Genomic DNA, 13025 nt, shown 5'->3' on the forward strand with positions numbered 1-13025 from the left:
GGCAGGAGCCCGGATGCGGGGCCGAGAGGCAGGCCCGGGCGCGGCGCGGATGGCCGCAGCATGGCGGCGCGGGGCCTGAGCCGAGAGTGAGGGCGGCGGGCCGGGCCGGGGCGGGGCCGGGCGGCGGCGGCGGGGCCCGTGCGCGGCCGGGGCCGGGGCGCGCGCGGTGGGGGAGGGCGCGACGCGGGCGCGACGCGGGGCGGGGCGGGGCCGCGGCAGGGCCGGGCCGAGTGCGGACGAGGCCGAAGGTGCGGTAGGGCGCGTGCGAGGGGGCCGGGTCTGCGCGGGGCTGTCGTGCCGCGGCAGGTCCGGGAAAGTCGCACAGCCCGGCCGGGGCGCGGGAGGGGGAGGGCCGCGGGCGGCTCCGGGGGCCGCGGGGACCCCGCGCGTGCGGGGTGACGCGGTCACGGGGAAAGGAAAAGTGCGGCCGGGGAGGAAAGTTTGGCGGCTCGGAGCGCGGCGCGGGGGGCCCCGGTGCGGGCAGCCCTTTCCCGGACGGAGGGCAGCTCCGATCCCCCCAGCCCCGCAGCAGGCGAGGCGGGACGGGTGGGTCCTGCGGGGTGCCCCGCGCCCTTGTTTTTTTCTTCTTCTCCTGGTTACGACGAGGCGCGGCTGCCCGCACGGAGAAGGAAAGGGAAGGGGAGGGAAGGGAAGGGAAGCTCGGAGCAAGCGGACTTTGTAGTTTGGGCCCCGGCCTCGGCTCTGCACGAAGGAAGCCCGGGAGCTCTGCGCTCCCGGGGATCGAGCCACGAACGCGTTGCGTGGGGCTCGGCGGGGGTCCCACCTGGAGCAGGTCCCGTGGACTGCTTGGCCCCGCGGTTCGGTTCTGCTCAGTAATGAAGGGATGGGGAGAACGTGCCTCCCTCCCAGATGGAAATGGGTATTATTAATCCTGTAGCCGACTAGGTGGGTCGGGCAAGAGGCGGAGTCAGGTGAGAAAGTGTAGAGCGTAATTATTTTTGCTCACGAGTCATTGGGACCTTCTTGATCCCCCCCACCCCCCGGGGCGCGCGAGGTTATTTTCTGTTGTTTTTTTTGTAAGTGGGGTCACCACCGGCCTGGACCGACTGAGTTGGGAGTGCGTTTTCGCTTGGAACTGGCCCTTTTCTGGTCCAGATGATTTTAGGGGCCAGTGTGATTTTGTACTTGGGGAGGAGAGTACAAAAGTATAAAACAGTAAAACACAGAAATTGACTCTTTCCTTTTATTTTTGTTTTGCTGATGGCTTTGAACCCATGCTAGGAAGAGACCCGGGAAATTGAATTTCTTGCAGAGGTAAGATGGGATTTCTGTACTCCCAACAGAGGAAGGGTTGCACTGCAACCCAGATGCCTTAGGTCTGCTCTGTTGTTGGTTCTGGTGCTTTAGGAAATGGCCTAGGCAGGAACAGAAATGAGGCGGCTCTGGAAACCATACTTGCAGCCTTGTGGGCCTGGGGCCAGCGTGTGGCCTCCATCCGTCCCAACATGGGGTGGGAGCATCTTTGCCAGTCTCGGAATGCTTCTGTTTCCTAACTTAGCTCCCACTTCTCCTCCAGATTTTTGGGGTCTCCCATACACATATATATACATGAAGTAAGATCAGACTGTGACAGCCAGTCCAGAAATTGCCTCTCTCCATTTTCCTCTCACATGCCTTCCTGAAAGAGCCCTGAGCGTGTGAGAGGCCTCACTACCATCACACACAAACTCTGGGAAGAGCTCTGATCTAATCTGTGAGCAGGTTCCTAATAGGAGTGGCAATGAGGAAGCCCTGCTGAGTCCCCCTAACTGATAAGAATCCTGCCACAGCCTGGTGTTTGGGTTCTTTCTGACGTCCTGCCTTTCCCCTCGCTGCCCCCATTCCTGTCATCCAGAATCCCTGTTTCCCCTCCTTGGGCCCATCCCATTGCTGCTTCAGGAAGTAGAGTGGGTAGTAAGTAGGAGCTAGGCTAGGTGAGGCCTAGACCCCTCAAGACTGCTGAGCAGGCAGACAGGCAGCATCCTAGATGGTAATTAAGCCCTCCCTCTGCCTGTGCCTGCTTCTTGCAGTGGGGGCCCTGAGGGGCAGGCCTACTCTTGTGGTCAGGCTGTGAGGTGCTCTGGACCCTGCTACCCCCCCCCTGCTAAGGAAGGGAAGTGTCTTGAGGCCTAGTCTGTAGCTGGTGATGGTGTGAGGGGCCAGTGGGCACTGGCTGGACGTGGAGGGACACTGAGCCCCTAACAGGACTAGATGTCTTAGCATCACTTTCCTGCTCTGCTGACGGGTACGGCTGCCTTCCAGGGAGCAGAGGAGGCCCTAATGGGCAGGTACAGTGGTGTGCATAGAACTGCTGTTCAAAGTGGCTGATGCGCCTCTGCCCCCTCTGAGTCCTAGACTAGCAGCTGACCAGAGGGATAGGTGGGTGGGAACAGGGACACAGGCAGGGGTGCCTTCTGGTGTCGTCAACTGTACCCCTGTCTAGTCATGGTAACCTTGGGCTGCACCTCACTGTGCCACGCTGGCCCCAGCTATAGTAGGGAAGCATACCTGGGAAGGGAGGGATCAATTTTTGGGATGAGATAGGATGTAAACAAAACCCCACAGCAAACTGGGACAGACCGAGTTGGTCCTGTGGCCTCGAGTGGCCACTGTTTGCAAGCTGCTGGCTTAGCCCAGATGGGAGGGCATTGGCACCACAGGCAGACTTGGGAGTTTGGGCCACACCCGAGGTATTCAGGGGGCCCTGTGTGGTGGGGCCCTGTGAGGCAGATGTTTCTGATCAGACCGAGGGGACTAGTGTGAGCTGGTATGACAGACGGAAGAAACAGTGGTGGAAGCTTCCGAGTTCTGCCTGGACTGCAGGGCTGGGCAGGGCAGCATTGTAGACAAGGTTGCTGGCCTTGTAATCTCACCTTGGACATGGACCCAGTGACCCAGACAATCGCATGAGACTTCACTGCCCTGACTCTTCCTTTCACCTGGGCTGTGTTGCCGGGGCCTGGGGTCTTGGCAGTGAGGAGGCACGGACAGGGATCCAGCGGGTGGGTGGATGTAGCCTCCGAGTGAAGGATGGATTTGAGGTGGGAGTGGGGAGGACGGGGTGACAGCCCTGTGGAATGGCCCCTTCCCCAGCCCTGTCTGCCCTGGCCGCTCACGGTCCACCTGTCCCTCTCATCCTTCCCAGCAGCTCAGCGGGGCCCGCAGCTGGCCCCTGCGGGGTCTGGGCGGCGCCTCGCTGTCCCTGAGCACCCGGCATGGCGGGCTGGAAGCGGCGGGCCAGCCAGGCGTGGCCGGAAGAGCGCGGGGAGCAGGAGCACGGGCTCTACAGCCTGCACCGCATGTTCGACATCGTGGGCACACACCTGACGCACAGGGACGTGCGTGTCCTCTCCTTCCTCTTCGTGGACGTCATCGACGACCAGGAGCGGGGCCTCATACGCAATGGGCGGGACTTCCTGCTGGCGCTGGAGCGCCAGGGCCGCTGTGATGAGAGCAACTTCCGGCAGGTGCTGCAGCTGCTGCGCATCATCACGCGCCACGACCTACTGCCCTACGTCACCCTCAAGCGAAGGCGGGCAGGTGAGGGGCCGGCTGAGCGGGCAGTAGGGGGTGCGAAGGTCAGGGCGAATCCGGTGGCTAGAGACAGGGGTGGTGGGCGGGGTGAGCGGAGCCAAGCTGTGATAGGAGGGATTAGCAGTGGTGGATGGAGTCAGCAAGTGTGGGGTAAAGGTGGGACCAGGGTAGTGGTAGGCGGGGCTAGCCTGGTGGTGGGTGGGATGAGGGGGGGGGACAAGGCTGAGCAGGGAGGTAGGGTTGAGGTGAAAGGGGGAGTGGCCGAGCCATCAGTGGGTAGGGAATGGGGCGGAGCTAAGCCAAGGTGGTCTGTAGAGGAGGCGGAGCTAAACTACAGTGGGCGGGGCATTCCTCATCGGCAGTATGCCCAGACCTCGTGGATAAGTACCTGGAGGAAACGTCCATCCGCTATGTGACCCCCCGAACCCTCAATGAGCCAGAGCCGAGGCCTCCCCAGCCGTCGAAAACAGGTGAGTGACCCCTCCACTCCCAGATCTTACGGGCGCTGCATAGGGGGGTGTTTGTCTATGCAGTGCCCCACCCTGAACCCCGTCTCGCCGCCAGTGCCTCCCCACTACCCCGTGGTTTGCTGCTCGGCTCCCGGCCCGCAGATGTGCCCCAAACGTCCAGCCAGGGGCAGAGCTGCCCTCGGGAGCCCACGCAAGCGTCGCAAGTCGTTGACCCCAGACCCCAAGGAGAAGCAGACGTGTGGTAAATGACGTGGGGTGGGGGTGGAGGCCCCCACCTCCCCTTCCCGAGGGGTTTGCTTACAGCACATCATCCCCCCAACGTCCTGCAGATATCCGGCTGCGGGTCCGCGCTGAGTACTGCCAGCATGAGGCGGCCCTGCAAGGCAACGTCTTCTCGGACAAGCAGGAGCCACTGGAGCGCCAGTTCGAGCGCTTCAACCAGGCCAACACCATCCTCAAGTCCCGGGACCTGGGCTCCATCATCTGCGACATCAAATTCTCTGAGCTCACCTACCTCGATGCCTTCTGGCGCGACTACATCAATGGCTCCCTGCTGGAGGCCCTCAAGGGCGTCTTCATCACAGACTCACTCAAGCAGGCAGTGGGCCATGAGGCCATCAAGCTGCTGGTGAATGTGGATGAGGAGGACTATGAGCTGGGCCGCCAGAACCTCCTGAGGAACTTGGTGCTTCAGGCCTTGCCATGACCTGCCCCCTTAACTCTCTGGAGCTGACACAGACCTCCCCTTCCAACCAGTCATGCCCCTGCCTTTTTATTTTTTAACTTTCAAGGAGAGACAAAGGAAGACTGAAGTGGTGTCTCACCCCTCCCTGCACCATGTGCCTGCCCAACCCCTCGAACCCCAGTGTCTCTGCAGCTACCTACCACTGAGCCATGAGATGTGCACGGGAGAAGCGAGGTGCCCAGGATATGGCCTGGTGTGAACACTGCTGGGGACACTGCAGGTTGCCAGCATCTCTGGCCGCTGAGGGCTCTTGGATGTGTCTGAAAAACCAAAGGGCTGTGAGTACGGCGCCTCAAGGGAGGTGGATTTTGGGAAAAAACTGGCCACGCTCCCCAGCTGTCCTTGTTATGAAATGTGGCCCACCCTTGGCCGTCTCCTGCTCACGGTAACTGCTGACAGGGTTCTCTGCCAAACCATCCCCAGCAAGGGCCCCTCCCACTGAGTTTGGGCATGGGTGGACAGAGTGGGCCAGGCCGGGCCATGTGTTCCCCGTGTCCGAAGGCTCCGCCCCGTTACTTGTGCAGGGTGAGGGTGCGGTGGGTGTGCGCAGCTGCTGCTTGTCCATTCCTCCCTCCCTCCCTCCCTTCCCTGCACCTGTGCTGGGGGTTGAACGCACAGGCCTGGGTATGCACTGAGGGTCGCACTTTGACTTGGGGCGTGTGCGGAGGTGGGGTGGGTGGGTGGGATGCCCAGAAGCAGAGCCGAGTCCAACTGGTACCAACCCACCTCAACCCCCCTTCAGCCTCCCCAATGAGATGTCCAGACACAGACGTTGTGACAAGTGTATTTTCAATAATGGGCACTGTTCCAGTTCTCATGAAATAAAAGTGACTGTCAAATCCACCTTTCTGAAATCAGCTCTGAGGGCAGCTCAGTTTTTTGGCCAAGATGCCACATTCATCGACCAAGTGGTGGAGCTAACCCCCACCAACCCCCCAGCATGAGGCCTGCAGATTGGGTCACCCCGACCAGGCTGAGTCCTAAGCTGACGGCTGAGCCAGGTTGCTGTAAAGGTCTGGCCTGCGGTGCTGGATCACAGGCAGGTGCCGACGCAGCTGGTGCAGATAGCCTAGGTTGATGTGGGCCAGGCAGATGCCAGGGCCCTCTGAGCACTGTGCCACCACTGTGCCCCAGGGGTCCACCACCATGCTGTGGCCGTAACTCATTCTGTTCTCGTGGTGACGTCCACACTGTGCAGCTGCCACAACATAGCACTGGGTCTCGATGGCACGGGCCCGCAGCAGCACCTGGGGATCAGGGAGGAGCTGTCACCAATGGGTGTAGTGTGATTGGGACCAAATTCCTCAAGAATGTTCTTGTTTGAGAGTTGTTCTCTGCTGTCTTAGAGGCACTGGGAAGCTGCCTGTCTGTGTGCCCTGCTGGGGTGAGGCTTGTCCCTTACCTCCCAGTGGGCTGGGCCTGTGACTGAACCGAAGGCAGAAGGGTAGGTGAGAATTTCTGCCCCTGCCTGAGCCAGTGCCAGTGAGAGCTCAGGGAAACGCATGTCGTAGCACACAGCCAGCCCGAGCTATAAAGGAAGACAGGGAAACACTTAAGGCCTGTCTTCTGCCCACCATCGTGGGGGCAGCACTGTTACTGTCAGCCCCACCTTGCCAGCAGGAGTGCTAACGGGGGTTTCCAGTCTGGGCCCGGGTATGGTGGAGCTGCTCTCACGCATGGGTCCCTGTCCTGGCACTTCCACATCACACAGGTGAGTCTTCCGATATGTGGCGACCACCGACCCTGGCATAAGATGGAGGAGATGCTTGGGGCAACTCATGGGGGGGGGGGCAGCTTAGAGCCTCTCTCCCCCCGGAGGGAGCCAGGCACTAGGTCTCACCCTGGCTGTCCAGAAGCACGTGACAGTTGAAGATCTTCCGACTCTGCTCCCAGTCTGGGCCCCGCTCATGGAAGCCGCCCAAGGACAGCCAGAGTCCACATTCCCTGGGGGTGGGTACAGCTGACATTTCACTCCAGCCATTGTGGGTGTGAATCTGGCCAGAAGCCACTCTCACTGCCTGCCTCATACCTGGCCAACTGCGAGTACTCTCCCAAAAGGTGCCCGTCCAAAGGTTCCGACAGGCCCAGAGTGTCCTCTGGGTTGCGGGCAATGAAGTCAAAAGCCTCAGGCAGGAAAGCCAGGCAGGCGCCCAGTCTGGCGGCTTCTCGGACCAGCCGGGCACACGCTTGCAGGTTCTGCTGCTTGTCCGGCGTGGACGTTACCTGGCACACGGCCACCAGGGGAAGGTGCGGGGCCACGGAGGGAGACGACATGGCCCTGGGCCTGTGAAGGGCACAAGAGGGATTCAGGTCTCTCGGCACCTCTCGGGGCTTCCTCCCGGGCACAAACCCACCCCTACCCTGGGATCTGCAAGGCGGTCTCTGTGGCGTCCGGCGCCCGGGCACCGAGCACACCACGAAACGTGTTACCTGGGCAGAGCACTGAGGAGCGAGAGTCGCGGGAGGCGGCGTCCGAGGCTCAGCAGGACAGGCAGGAGCAGGTGAGGAGGCCTGACGCCACCGCCCAGCGTGAGGAAAGGGACCGATCAGGACCCGGTCAGGGGCTCTGACCTCTCTCCCTCTCTCTCTCGCTCAGTGCCCGGGGAGCCGCAGGCCCGGGAACGTGTACGCTTGGGAGTTACGGATACGCGGTGCTCATAGGGCGCCCCCGGTCCTGCGCCACCTTCCCTAGCCCCTTAGCCCGACATCATGACATCGGAGCGCCGACCCCACGTCCTACTCGCTCGCCCGCACGGCCAGAGTCCCACAGGGTAGCACCTACATCGGGAGCAGCTGCCGCAGCTTGCAGGATGCGACGGGAGCAGCAGCCGCGGCCTGCAGCGCCGGAAAGGGCGGGGCCCCGGCGGGAGCGTTAACCGGAAAAGGCGGGACAGAGGAGAACCAGCGAATCGCCGCCCAGGACCAGGTCCGGGGCGGGTCTCCCGGAAGTGTCGCCATGGGCGGGGCCCGCCGCCGGAAATCCCGGGTGGCGAAGATGGCGGATGGCAGCGGGCGCGCCGGCAAGAGCGGCGGAGGTGCTGCGGGGAAGGCGGGGATGTCGGCGGAGCAGGTGAGTGCCGAGGTCAGCTTGCGGGGGTGCAGGAGCGGGGCGCAGACCGGATGTGTGTGTGTGATGCACTGCCGCCCGGCTCAGGCCGCCGAGACGGGAAGGTCCACTCCAGGTGGGCGCTGGGGAGTGAGTCACGCCCCCTGGTGCAATGCTCGCGGCCCAGATGTGGGGTCGCGTGATGGAGCGATCGGAGGGTCTAGATAGACTCCGGGGGTCGGGGAGATTCTGAGGAGCGGAAAGTGCGGGAGCCCGGGATGAGGATGCTCATTCAGCCCGGCAGTCCCCGGATGCAGGAGCTGGGGTGGGGGTGCAGGGCAGTCGTGCCCAGGGCTCGCTGAGTAGGGGAGACCCCGGGTGCTGCGAGGACCCCGAGATCTGGTGGTCGAGAAGCCGAGACCTCGCGGGCCGGATCTTGAGTCTCGCAGCGGACACTAGTCGCTGTGGACCACCACATGCGGTCGGTCCCTCCCTCTCCGGGCTCTGAAACCTTGCGGATGGGTCCCGTCACTCAGCAGAGCCACGTGACTAAGGGAGCGGTTCGGAGTCCTAGTGTTTTGATTTGCGAACGTGGTTTAGACCTGGCGCCGATGCCGCCACCGCCTAACCCAGGTGTGCAGCAGTATTGGTGAGTTTAATCGAAAAGCCCCTTTCAAGCGATCCCCCAGATTGTCGGGTGGGGATACATCAGCTTTTTAATCCTAGCTTCTACTTCTCACATTTCCACTCAACAGTTGTCTGCGTTAAGATTTAATAAAGAGGGCCCGGAGAGATAGCACAGCGGCGTTTGCCTTGCAAGCAGCCAATCCAAGACCAAAGGTGGTTGGTTCGAATCCCCGGTGATCCATATGGTCCCCCATGCCTGCCAGGAGCTATTTCTGAGCAGACAGCCAGGAGTAACCCCTGAGCAACGCCGGGTGTGGCCCCCAAAAAAACAAAAAACAAACAAAAAAAAAGATTTAAAAAAGAGCCAGAGAGATAGCACAGCGGTAAGGCGTTTGCCTTAGATGCAGAAGGACGGTGGTTCGAATCCCGGCATCCCATATCGTCCCCTGAGCCTGCCAGGAGCGATTTCTGAGCATAGAGCCAGGAGTAACCCCTGAGCGCTGCTGGGTGTGACCCAACCCCCCCCCAAAAAAAAAAGATTTAAAAAAGGGGCCAGAGAAATAACATGGAGGTAGGGTGTTTACCTTGCCTGCAGAAGGACGGTGGTTCGAATCCCGGCATCCCATATGGTCCTCCCATTCCATCCCACCCAGTCTGCCAGGAGTGATTTCTGAGCGGAGAGCTAGGAGTAACCCCAGAGCTCTGCCAGGTATGACCCCAAAACCAAAAAAAAGAAAAAACACTTGTTAGCTGTCTGCGATGAGATGAGATCTTAGCCCCAATGAGGAAAGGGGGCTGGGGGCTCATAGGTAACTGCGAGCAGGGAAGAAGTGTTCTGGGAGGACTGGGGAGATTTTTGCTGGATTTAGGAGAACAGGAAGAATAGAAATCTGCTGGCAAAAGCCGAGTGTCTTTCTGGGCTGCTGGGCTATAGGGGAAACAGGCCCTTGAAATTGGCATTATTGGGCCAGGCGGTGGCGCTGGAGGTAAGGTGCCTGCCTTGCCTGCGCTAGCCTAGGACGGACCACGGTTCGATCCCCCGGCGTCCCATATGGTCCCCCAAGAAGCCAGGAGCAACTTCTGAGCGCATAGCCAGGAGTAACCCCTGAGCGTCACAGGGTGTGGCCCAAAAACCAAAAAAAAAAAAAAAAGAAATTGGCATTATTAACCGTTGAACTCTCAGACACCTATTTGGGAAAGACAAACTAAAGGCAAGTTGTGTGGTGCCACCCTTTTGTGGATGCTAATGAAGGCCTCTAACTGCAGGTACTTAGGAGGTTTAGGGGTGGAGGGTGGGAAAAGGAAGTTTGGTATAGTGAGGAGCTGCCTTTGCGTAATCAGGGTTCAATCATTTGGACCTCGCTGGAGCGAGTGGCTCCTTAGCATCACTGGATGTGGCCCTAAGACCACAAAGTTCAGAAGGGGTGTGGAGAGACTCTGTTCATGAAAAGTTCATACAAACTGGACCACCAGGAAATAGCAAGATTATTAGTTAGTGAGAATGTTGGAGAAAATAATTTTACCTTCAGTTGCAAAGTGACTTGAAAAGCCAATTTCTCTTAATTACTAGGGAAAGTCAGTTGCAGCCTAGGAATCCTGGGGGAACAGACTGGTCTCCGTCATGGTGATGGTGGGGGGTTTGTTTTGGACTTAGGCAAAATAATTTTGTGCTGAAACATCAGAGCCTGTGGGACTGCAGTCTGTGGTGGGTGACCAGGGGCTGTCTGGAAAGTTGGCACATTTGACTCGGAGAGCTGCATACACAGACCCACAGCCAGCAGCAGGGGCTGGCATAGCAGGCAGTGAGACTGGCTGGTGCCCAGTTTTGGCAAGGAGGTTCAGGCCTTGTATGGTGGTGGCAGACACATCCCAGCTCTGTGATGGTATGGATAGAGCCTCACCTTCCACCTGAGCTGGAGCCAGCAGCTGACTCCACGTTTCACCCCCACAGGTATGTGGGGAGCCTGGTTCGAGTAAGCTGCTGGCCATCTGAATTGTGTTTCCTTCTCAGTGTGGAGGGGGAGGCGGCTGGGAGGTGTCCTCTGAGAACCACTTGCATGCAGGGGTTGTCTCTAGCTCCAGTGCCCACTTCCTTCTCCTCCCACCCCAGGTGATTGCCGGGTTTAACCGACTACGGCAGGAACAGCGGGGCCTGGCATCCAAAGCTGCTGAACTGGAGATGGAGCTGAATGAGCACAGGTGAGAGGCTTGGGGCGTTTTGGGGGGAATGTGTGTGGGCTGCCAATAGGATAAGCTGTCCTAATCTATTTTACCGTTCCCACCATACCCCCCCCCCCAGCTTGGTGATTGACACCCTGAAGGAGGTAGACGAGACCCGCAGGTGCTACCGCATGGTGGGAGGGGTGCTGGTGGAGCGGACTGTGAAGGAAGTGCTGCCTGCCCTGGAGAGCAACAAGGAGCAGATCCAGAAGATCATCGAGTCACTCACACAGCAGCTACAGGCCAAGGGCAAGGAGCTCAATGAGTTCCGGGAAAAGCACAACATCAGGCTTCTGGGCGAGGATGAGAAGCCCTCGGCCCCTGTGGCCCCTGACGGGCCAGGCCCAGGCACCAAGGGTGGCTCTGCCGGAGTCCTGGTATCGTAGGATGATGGTCCGACCCCCTTTGCTCCTATCACCCCCTCCAAATTCTCTCTGCTGTTGTCTATTTGCTTCTTTTTTGTTGTTGTTAATTAAATGTTTTGGTCAGAACATTTAGCCCTAGCCTGTGCTTTCTCTACAATTCCTTTTTTGTTTTGTTTTGTTTTTTTGGGTGATACCTGGCAGCGCTTGGGTTACTTCTGGTTCTCTATGCTCAAAAATCACTCCTGGCAGGCTCTGGGAACCTTATGGGATGCCTGGATTCGAAACATTGTCCTTCTGCATGCAAGGCAAACGAACGCCGTACCTCCATGCTATTCTCTCCAGCCCCCTCTTTATAATTCTTGATGGTTTCTGGCAGGCAGAGAAAGGCCTCAGGGTTCAGAGAGGCCAGAATGGTTGATGGTAGCCAGGGTCAGTGCTTGGGGTGACAAAGAGACCGACTGAGAAATGAGGGGAACCTCCAAAATCCAGACACATGATTCTCAGCTTGGAGCTTTAATGAATGGAACTGGAACCAAGCCAGCGCCCAGCTGCCCAGCTGAGGGCCAGACTGAGTGCAGGTGCTGCCGAAGGAGCCTGTTCCCCTGAGCACTGTCCCTGAGAGCTGCAGTAAACACTGGAGAGGTGGTGCCTTCTTTGCACATGAGCCTTGGGGAAGGAGTCCAGCACATACCTGGGGCTGGTCTTGCCACCACCTGGCACAGCCCTCAGGGGAACAGGTCGAGCACGCATACCTCGGGGCTGGCTGTCCTGCCGTCTGGCCCAAAGCCGCCCACCAGGTACAGTTGGTCATTCCAGAGGCAGGTTCGGTGGCCGACACGCTTCAGTGTCCACTCAGCACAGGGGAAGCAGAACCACCAAGGAGAAGCCTGACCTGCAGGGAGGGGTGGGGTGCAGGCTGGCTGTGGACTCCTTCCTGGGCAGCAGAACCCCATTTCCTATGCCTCCCAGGCCCCCAAGTCTCACGGGTGTCCAGGACATAGAGGTCATTGCACACAGCGTCACGTGCCCTGCTTAGCGTCTGTCCCCCGAACACCACAGCAAAGGGCCCCACCACGGAGCATGAGGCATGTCGGAGTCCCCATGGCCCCTTGTGGGACCCCTGCTCGCCGCGGCTCACCAGCCTGGCCAGCTGCTCTGTCAAGCGAGGGGCGGCAGGGGTCTCCTGTAAGGGGGACAGGAGACGGGGGAGGGATAGAATTCACCCCAGTCGTGGACCCCAAGCCTTGCCCTGAGCCCCGAGCTTACCTTAATCTTATCCCAGCTCCAGTGCCCCGCCACTTCAGACTCCTGGGAGTTGCAGCCCCCCAGGAGAAGGAGCTGGTGGCCACGGCGTGGTCCGTGGGTCGGCAGCAGAGCGGCACAGTGGCCTGAGCGCGAGGCCGTGCGGCAGTTTTCCTCGGTGAAGCTGCGGCAGCAGAGCCGGCTTGAGCGTGGGAGGCTTCCACTTTGCTCCCGGACCCCTGACCCTGGCCCTGGCCGCCAGGCTCTGCTTACCTGTAGGTGCGGGCGACGGGGTCCAGCCGCAGAGTGAAGACGCTGCCGAAGCGCCGCTGTGTGCGCGTTCCGCCCTCGCGCCCCGTTACCCGCACCTCGTGCTCCGACACGCGGGTGCAAGTGTGGCTGCTGAGGCCTGCAGGGCTCTGGCTGGCCGGCGCAGGGGTCCATGTCTCCCAGCGCTCGCTCTCAAGGTCCAGGGCAGCCACGGTGGCCAGACGGCGCGCCCCGTCCCAGCCGCCCACCACGCACAGCCAACGGCCCTCCACGGCAGCCGCGTCGTGGTGACTGCGCGCCGGGCTGCCCGGGGAGCCCAGGCGCGTGGCTTGGCCCGACGCGGGGTCGAAAACCACTGTGTCCCCGCTGGGTTCCAGGCTCTCTCCCGCTAGCAGACCCCCGACTAAGTAGAAGCGGCCCCGCAGCTCCGTGAGCGAGTGGAAGCCTCGCGCCAGCAGTGCGTCCCTGGCCACCGGCCGCCACGTCCAGCTCCCGCCCCCTGCCAT

General features: G+C 60.4%; 4 protein-coding genes across 6 annotated transcripts; 2 read left to right on the plus strand and 2 right to left on the minus strand.

Annotated features, from left to right (window-relative positions):
• Window positions 1-4719, plus strand: DEDD (death effector domain containing). Of its 2 annotated transcripts, XM_049777058.1 has the most exons (6): window positions 1-86; window positions 1243-1275; window positions 3146-3540; window positions 3897-4004; window positions 4099-4245; window positions 4334-4719. In XM_049777058.1, the coding sequence occupies exons 3-6, from the start codon at window positions 3216-3218 to the stop codon at window positions 4708-4710; spliced, it is 957 nt and encodes a 318-aa protein (XP_049633015.1). In that variant the 5' UTR covers window positions 1-86; window positions 1243-1275; window positions 3146-3215; the 3' UTR covers window positions 4711-4719. The 2 variants fall into 2 exon arrangements, with proteins under 2 accessions (XP_049633015.1, XP_049633014.1); XM_049777057.1 differs by lacking the exons at window positions 1-86; window positions 1243-1275 and having other exon boundaries at window positions 3110-3540.
• Window positions 4720-5664: 945 nt separating this feature from the next.
• On the minus strand, window positions 5665-7582 carry NIT1 (nitrilase 1). 2 transcript variants are annotated; one of them, XM_049777061.1, is made up of 6 exons: window positions 7532-7582; window positions 6779-7033; window positions 6590-6693; window positions 6359-6492; window positions 6152-6277; window positions 5665-5996 (listed from the first exon to the last, which is right to left on the minus strand). In XM_049777061.1, coding segments are annotated over exons 1-6 (888 nt in total). In that variant the 5' UTR covers window positions 7534-7582; the 3' UTR covers window positions 5665-5729. The 2 variants fall into 2 exon arrangements, with proteins under 2 accessions (XP_049633018.1, XP_049633019.1); XM_049777062.1 differs by having other exon boundaries at window positions 7180-7582.
• A 162-nt stretch (window positions 7583-7744) lies between these two features.
• Window positions 7745-11139, plus strand: PFDN2 (prefoldin subunit 2). Its single transcript, XM_049777066.1, has 3 exons — window positions 7745-7819; window positions 10533-10621; window positions 10722-11139. The coding sequence occupies exons 1-3, from the start codon at window positions 7745-7747 to the stop codon at window positions 11026-11028; spliced, it is 471 nt and encodes a 156-aa protein (XP_049633023.1). The 3' UTR covers window positions 11029-11139.
• A 365-nt stretch (window positions 11140-11504) lies between these two features.
• On the minus strand, window positions 11505-13025 carry KLHDC9 (kelch domain containing 9). The gene is made up of 4 exons (XM_049777056.1): window positions 12523-13025; window positions 12274-12433; window positions 11992-12190; window positions 11505-11899 (listed from the first exon to the last, which is right to left on the minus strand). The coding sequence occupies exons 1-4, from the start codon at window positions 13023-13025 to the stop codon at window positions 11733-11735; spliced, it is 1029 nt and encodes a 342-aa protein (XP_049633013.1). The 3' UTR covers window positions 11505-11732.

This window comes from Suncus etruscus, chromosome 7, assembly GCF_024139225.1.
Source record: "Suncus etruscus isolate mSunEtr1 chromosome 7, mSunEtr1.pri.cur, whole genome shotgun sequence".
NCBI lineage: Eukaryota > Metazoa > Chordata > Mammalia > Eulipotyphla > Soricidae > Suncus > Suncus etruscus.

What these genes read in the sequence shown, in the direction of transcription:
- DEDD (XM_049777058.1), top strand. Translation starts at nt 3,216, where the DNA reads ATGGCGGGCTGGAAGCGGCGGGCCAGCCAGGCGTGGCCGGAAGAGCGC. An exon ending in TCCCCAGCCGTCGAAAACAG is followed by an intron (nt 4,005 to 4,098) that starts GTGAGTGACCCC and finishes TCTCGCCGCCAG; the next exon opens with TGCCTCCCCACTACCCCGTG. An exon ending in CAAGGAGAAGCAGACGTGTG is followed by an intron (nt 4,246 to 4,333) that starts GTAAATGACGTG and finishes AACGTCCTGCAG; the next exon opens with ATATCCGGCTGCGGGTCCGC.
- NIT1 (XM_049777061.1), bottom strand. An exon ending in TTAGCACTCCTGCTGGCAAG is followed by an intron (nt 6,278 to 6,358) that starts GTGGGGCTGACA and finishes CTTCCTTTATAG; the next exon opens with CTCGGGCTGGCTGTGTGCTA. An exon ending in CAGGCCCAGCCCACTGGGAG is followed by an intron (nt 5,997 to 6,151) that starts GTAAGGGACAAG and finishes CCTGATCCCCAG; the next exon opens with GTGCTGCTGCGGGCCCGTGC.
- PFDN2 (XM_049777066.1), top strand. Translation starts at nt 7,745, where the DNA reads ATGGCGGATGGCAGCGGGCGCGCCGGCAAGAGCGGCGGAGGTGCTGCG. An exon ending in CGGGGATGTCGGCGGAGCAG is followed by an intron (nt 7,820 to 10,532) that starts GTGAGTGCCGAG and finishes CTCCCACCCCAG; the next exon opens with GTGATTGCCGGGTTTAACCG. An exon ending in ATGGAGCTGAATGAGCACAG is followed by an intron (nt 10,622 to 10,721) that starts GTGAGAGGCTTG and finishes CCCCCCCCCCAG; the next exon opens with CTTGGTGATTGACACCCTGA.
- KLHDC9 (XM_049777056.1), bottom strand. Translation starts at nt 13,025, where the DNA reads ATGGCAGGGGGCGGGAGCTGGACGTGGCGGCCGGTGGCCAGGGACGCA. An exon ending in CCCGTCGCCCGCACCTACAG is followed by an intron (nt 12,434 to 12,522) that starts GTAAGCAGAGCC and finishes CTGCTGCCGCAG; the next exon opens with CTTCACCGAGGAAAACTGCC. An exon ending in GGAGCTGGGATAAGATTAAG is followed by an intron (nt 12,191 to 12,273) that starts GTAAGCTCGGGG and finishes TCCCCCTTACAG; the next exon opens with GAGACCCCTGCCGCCCCTCG.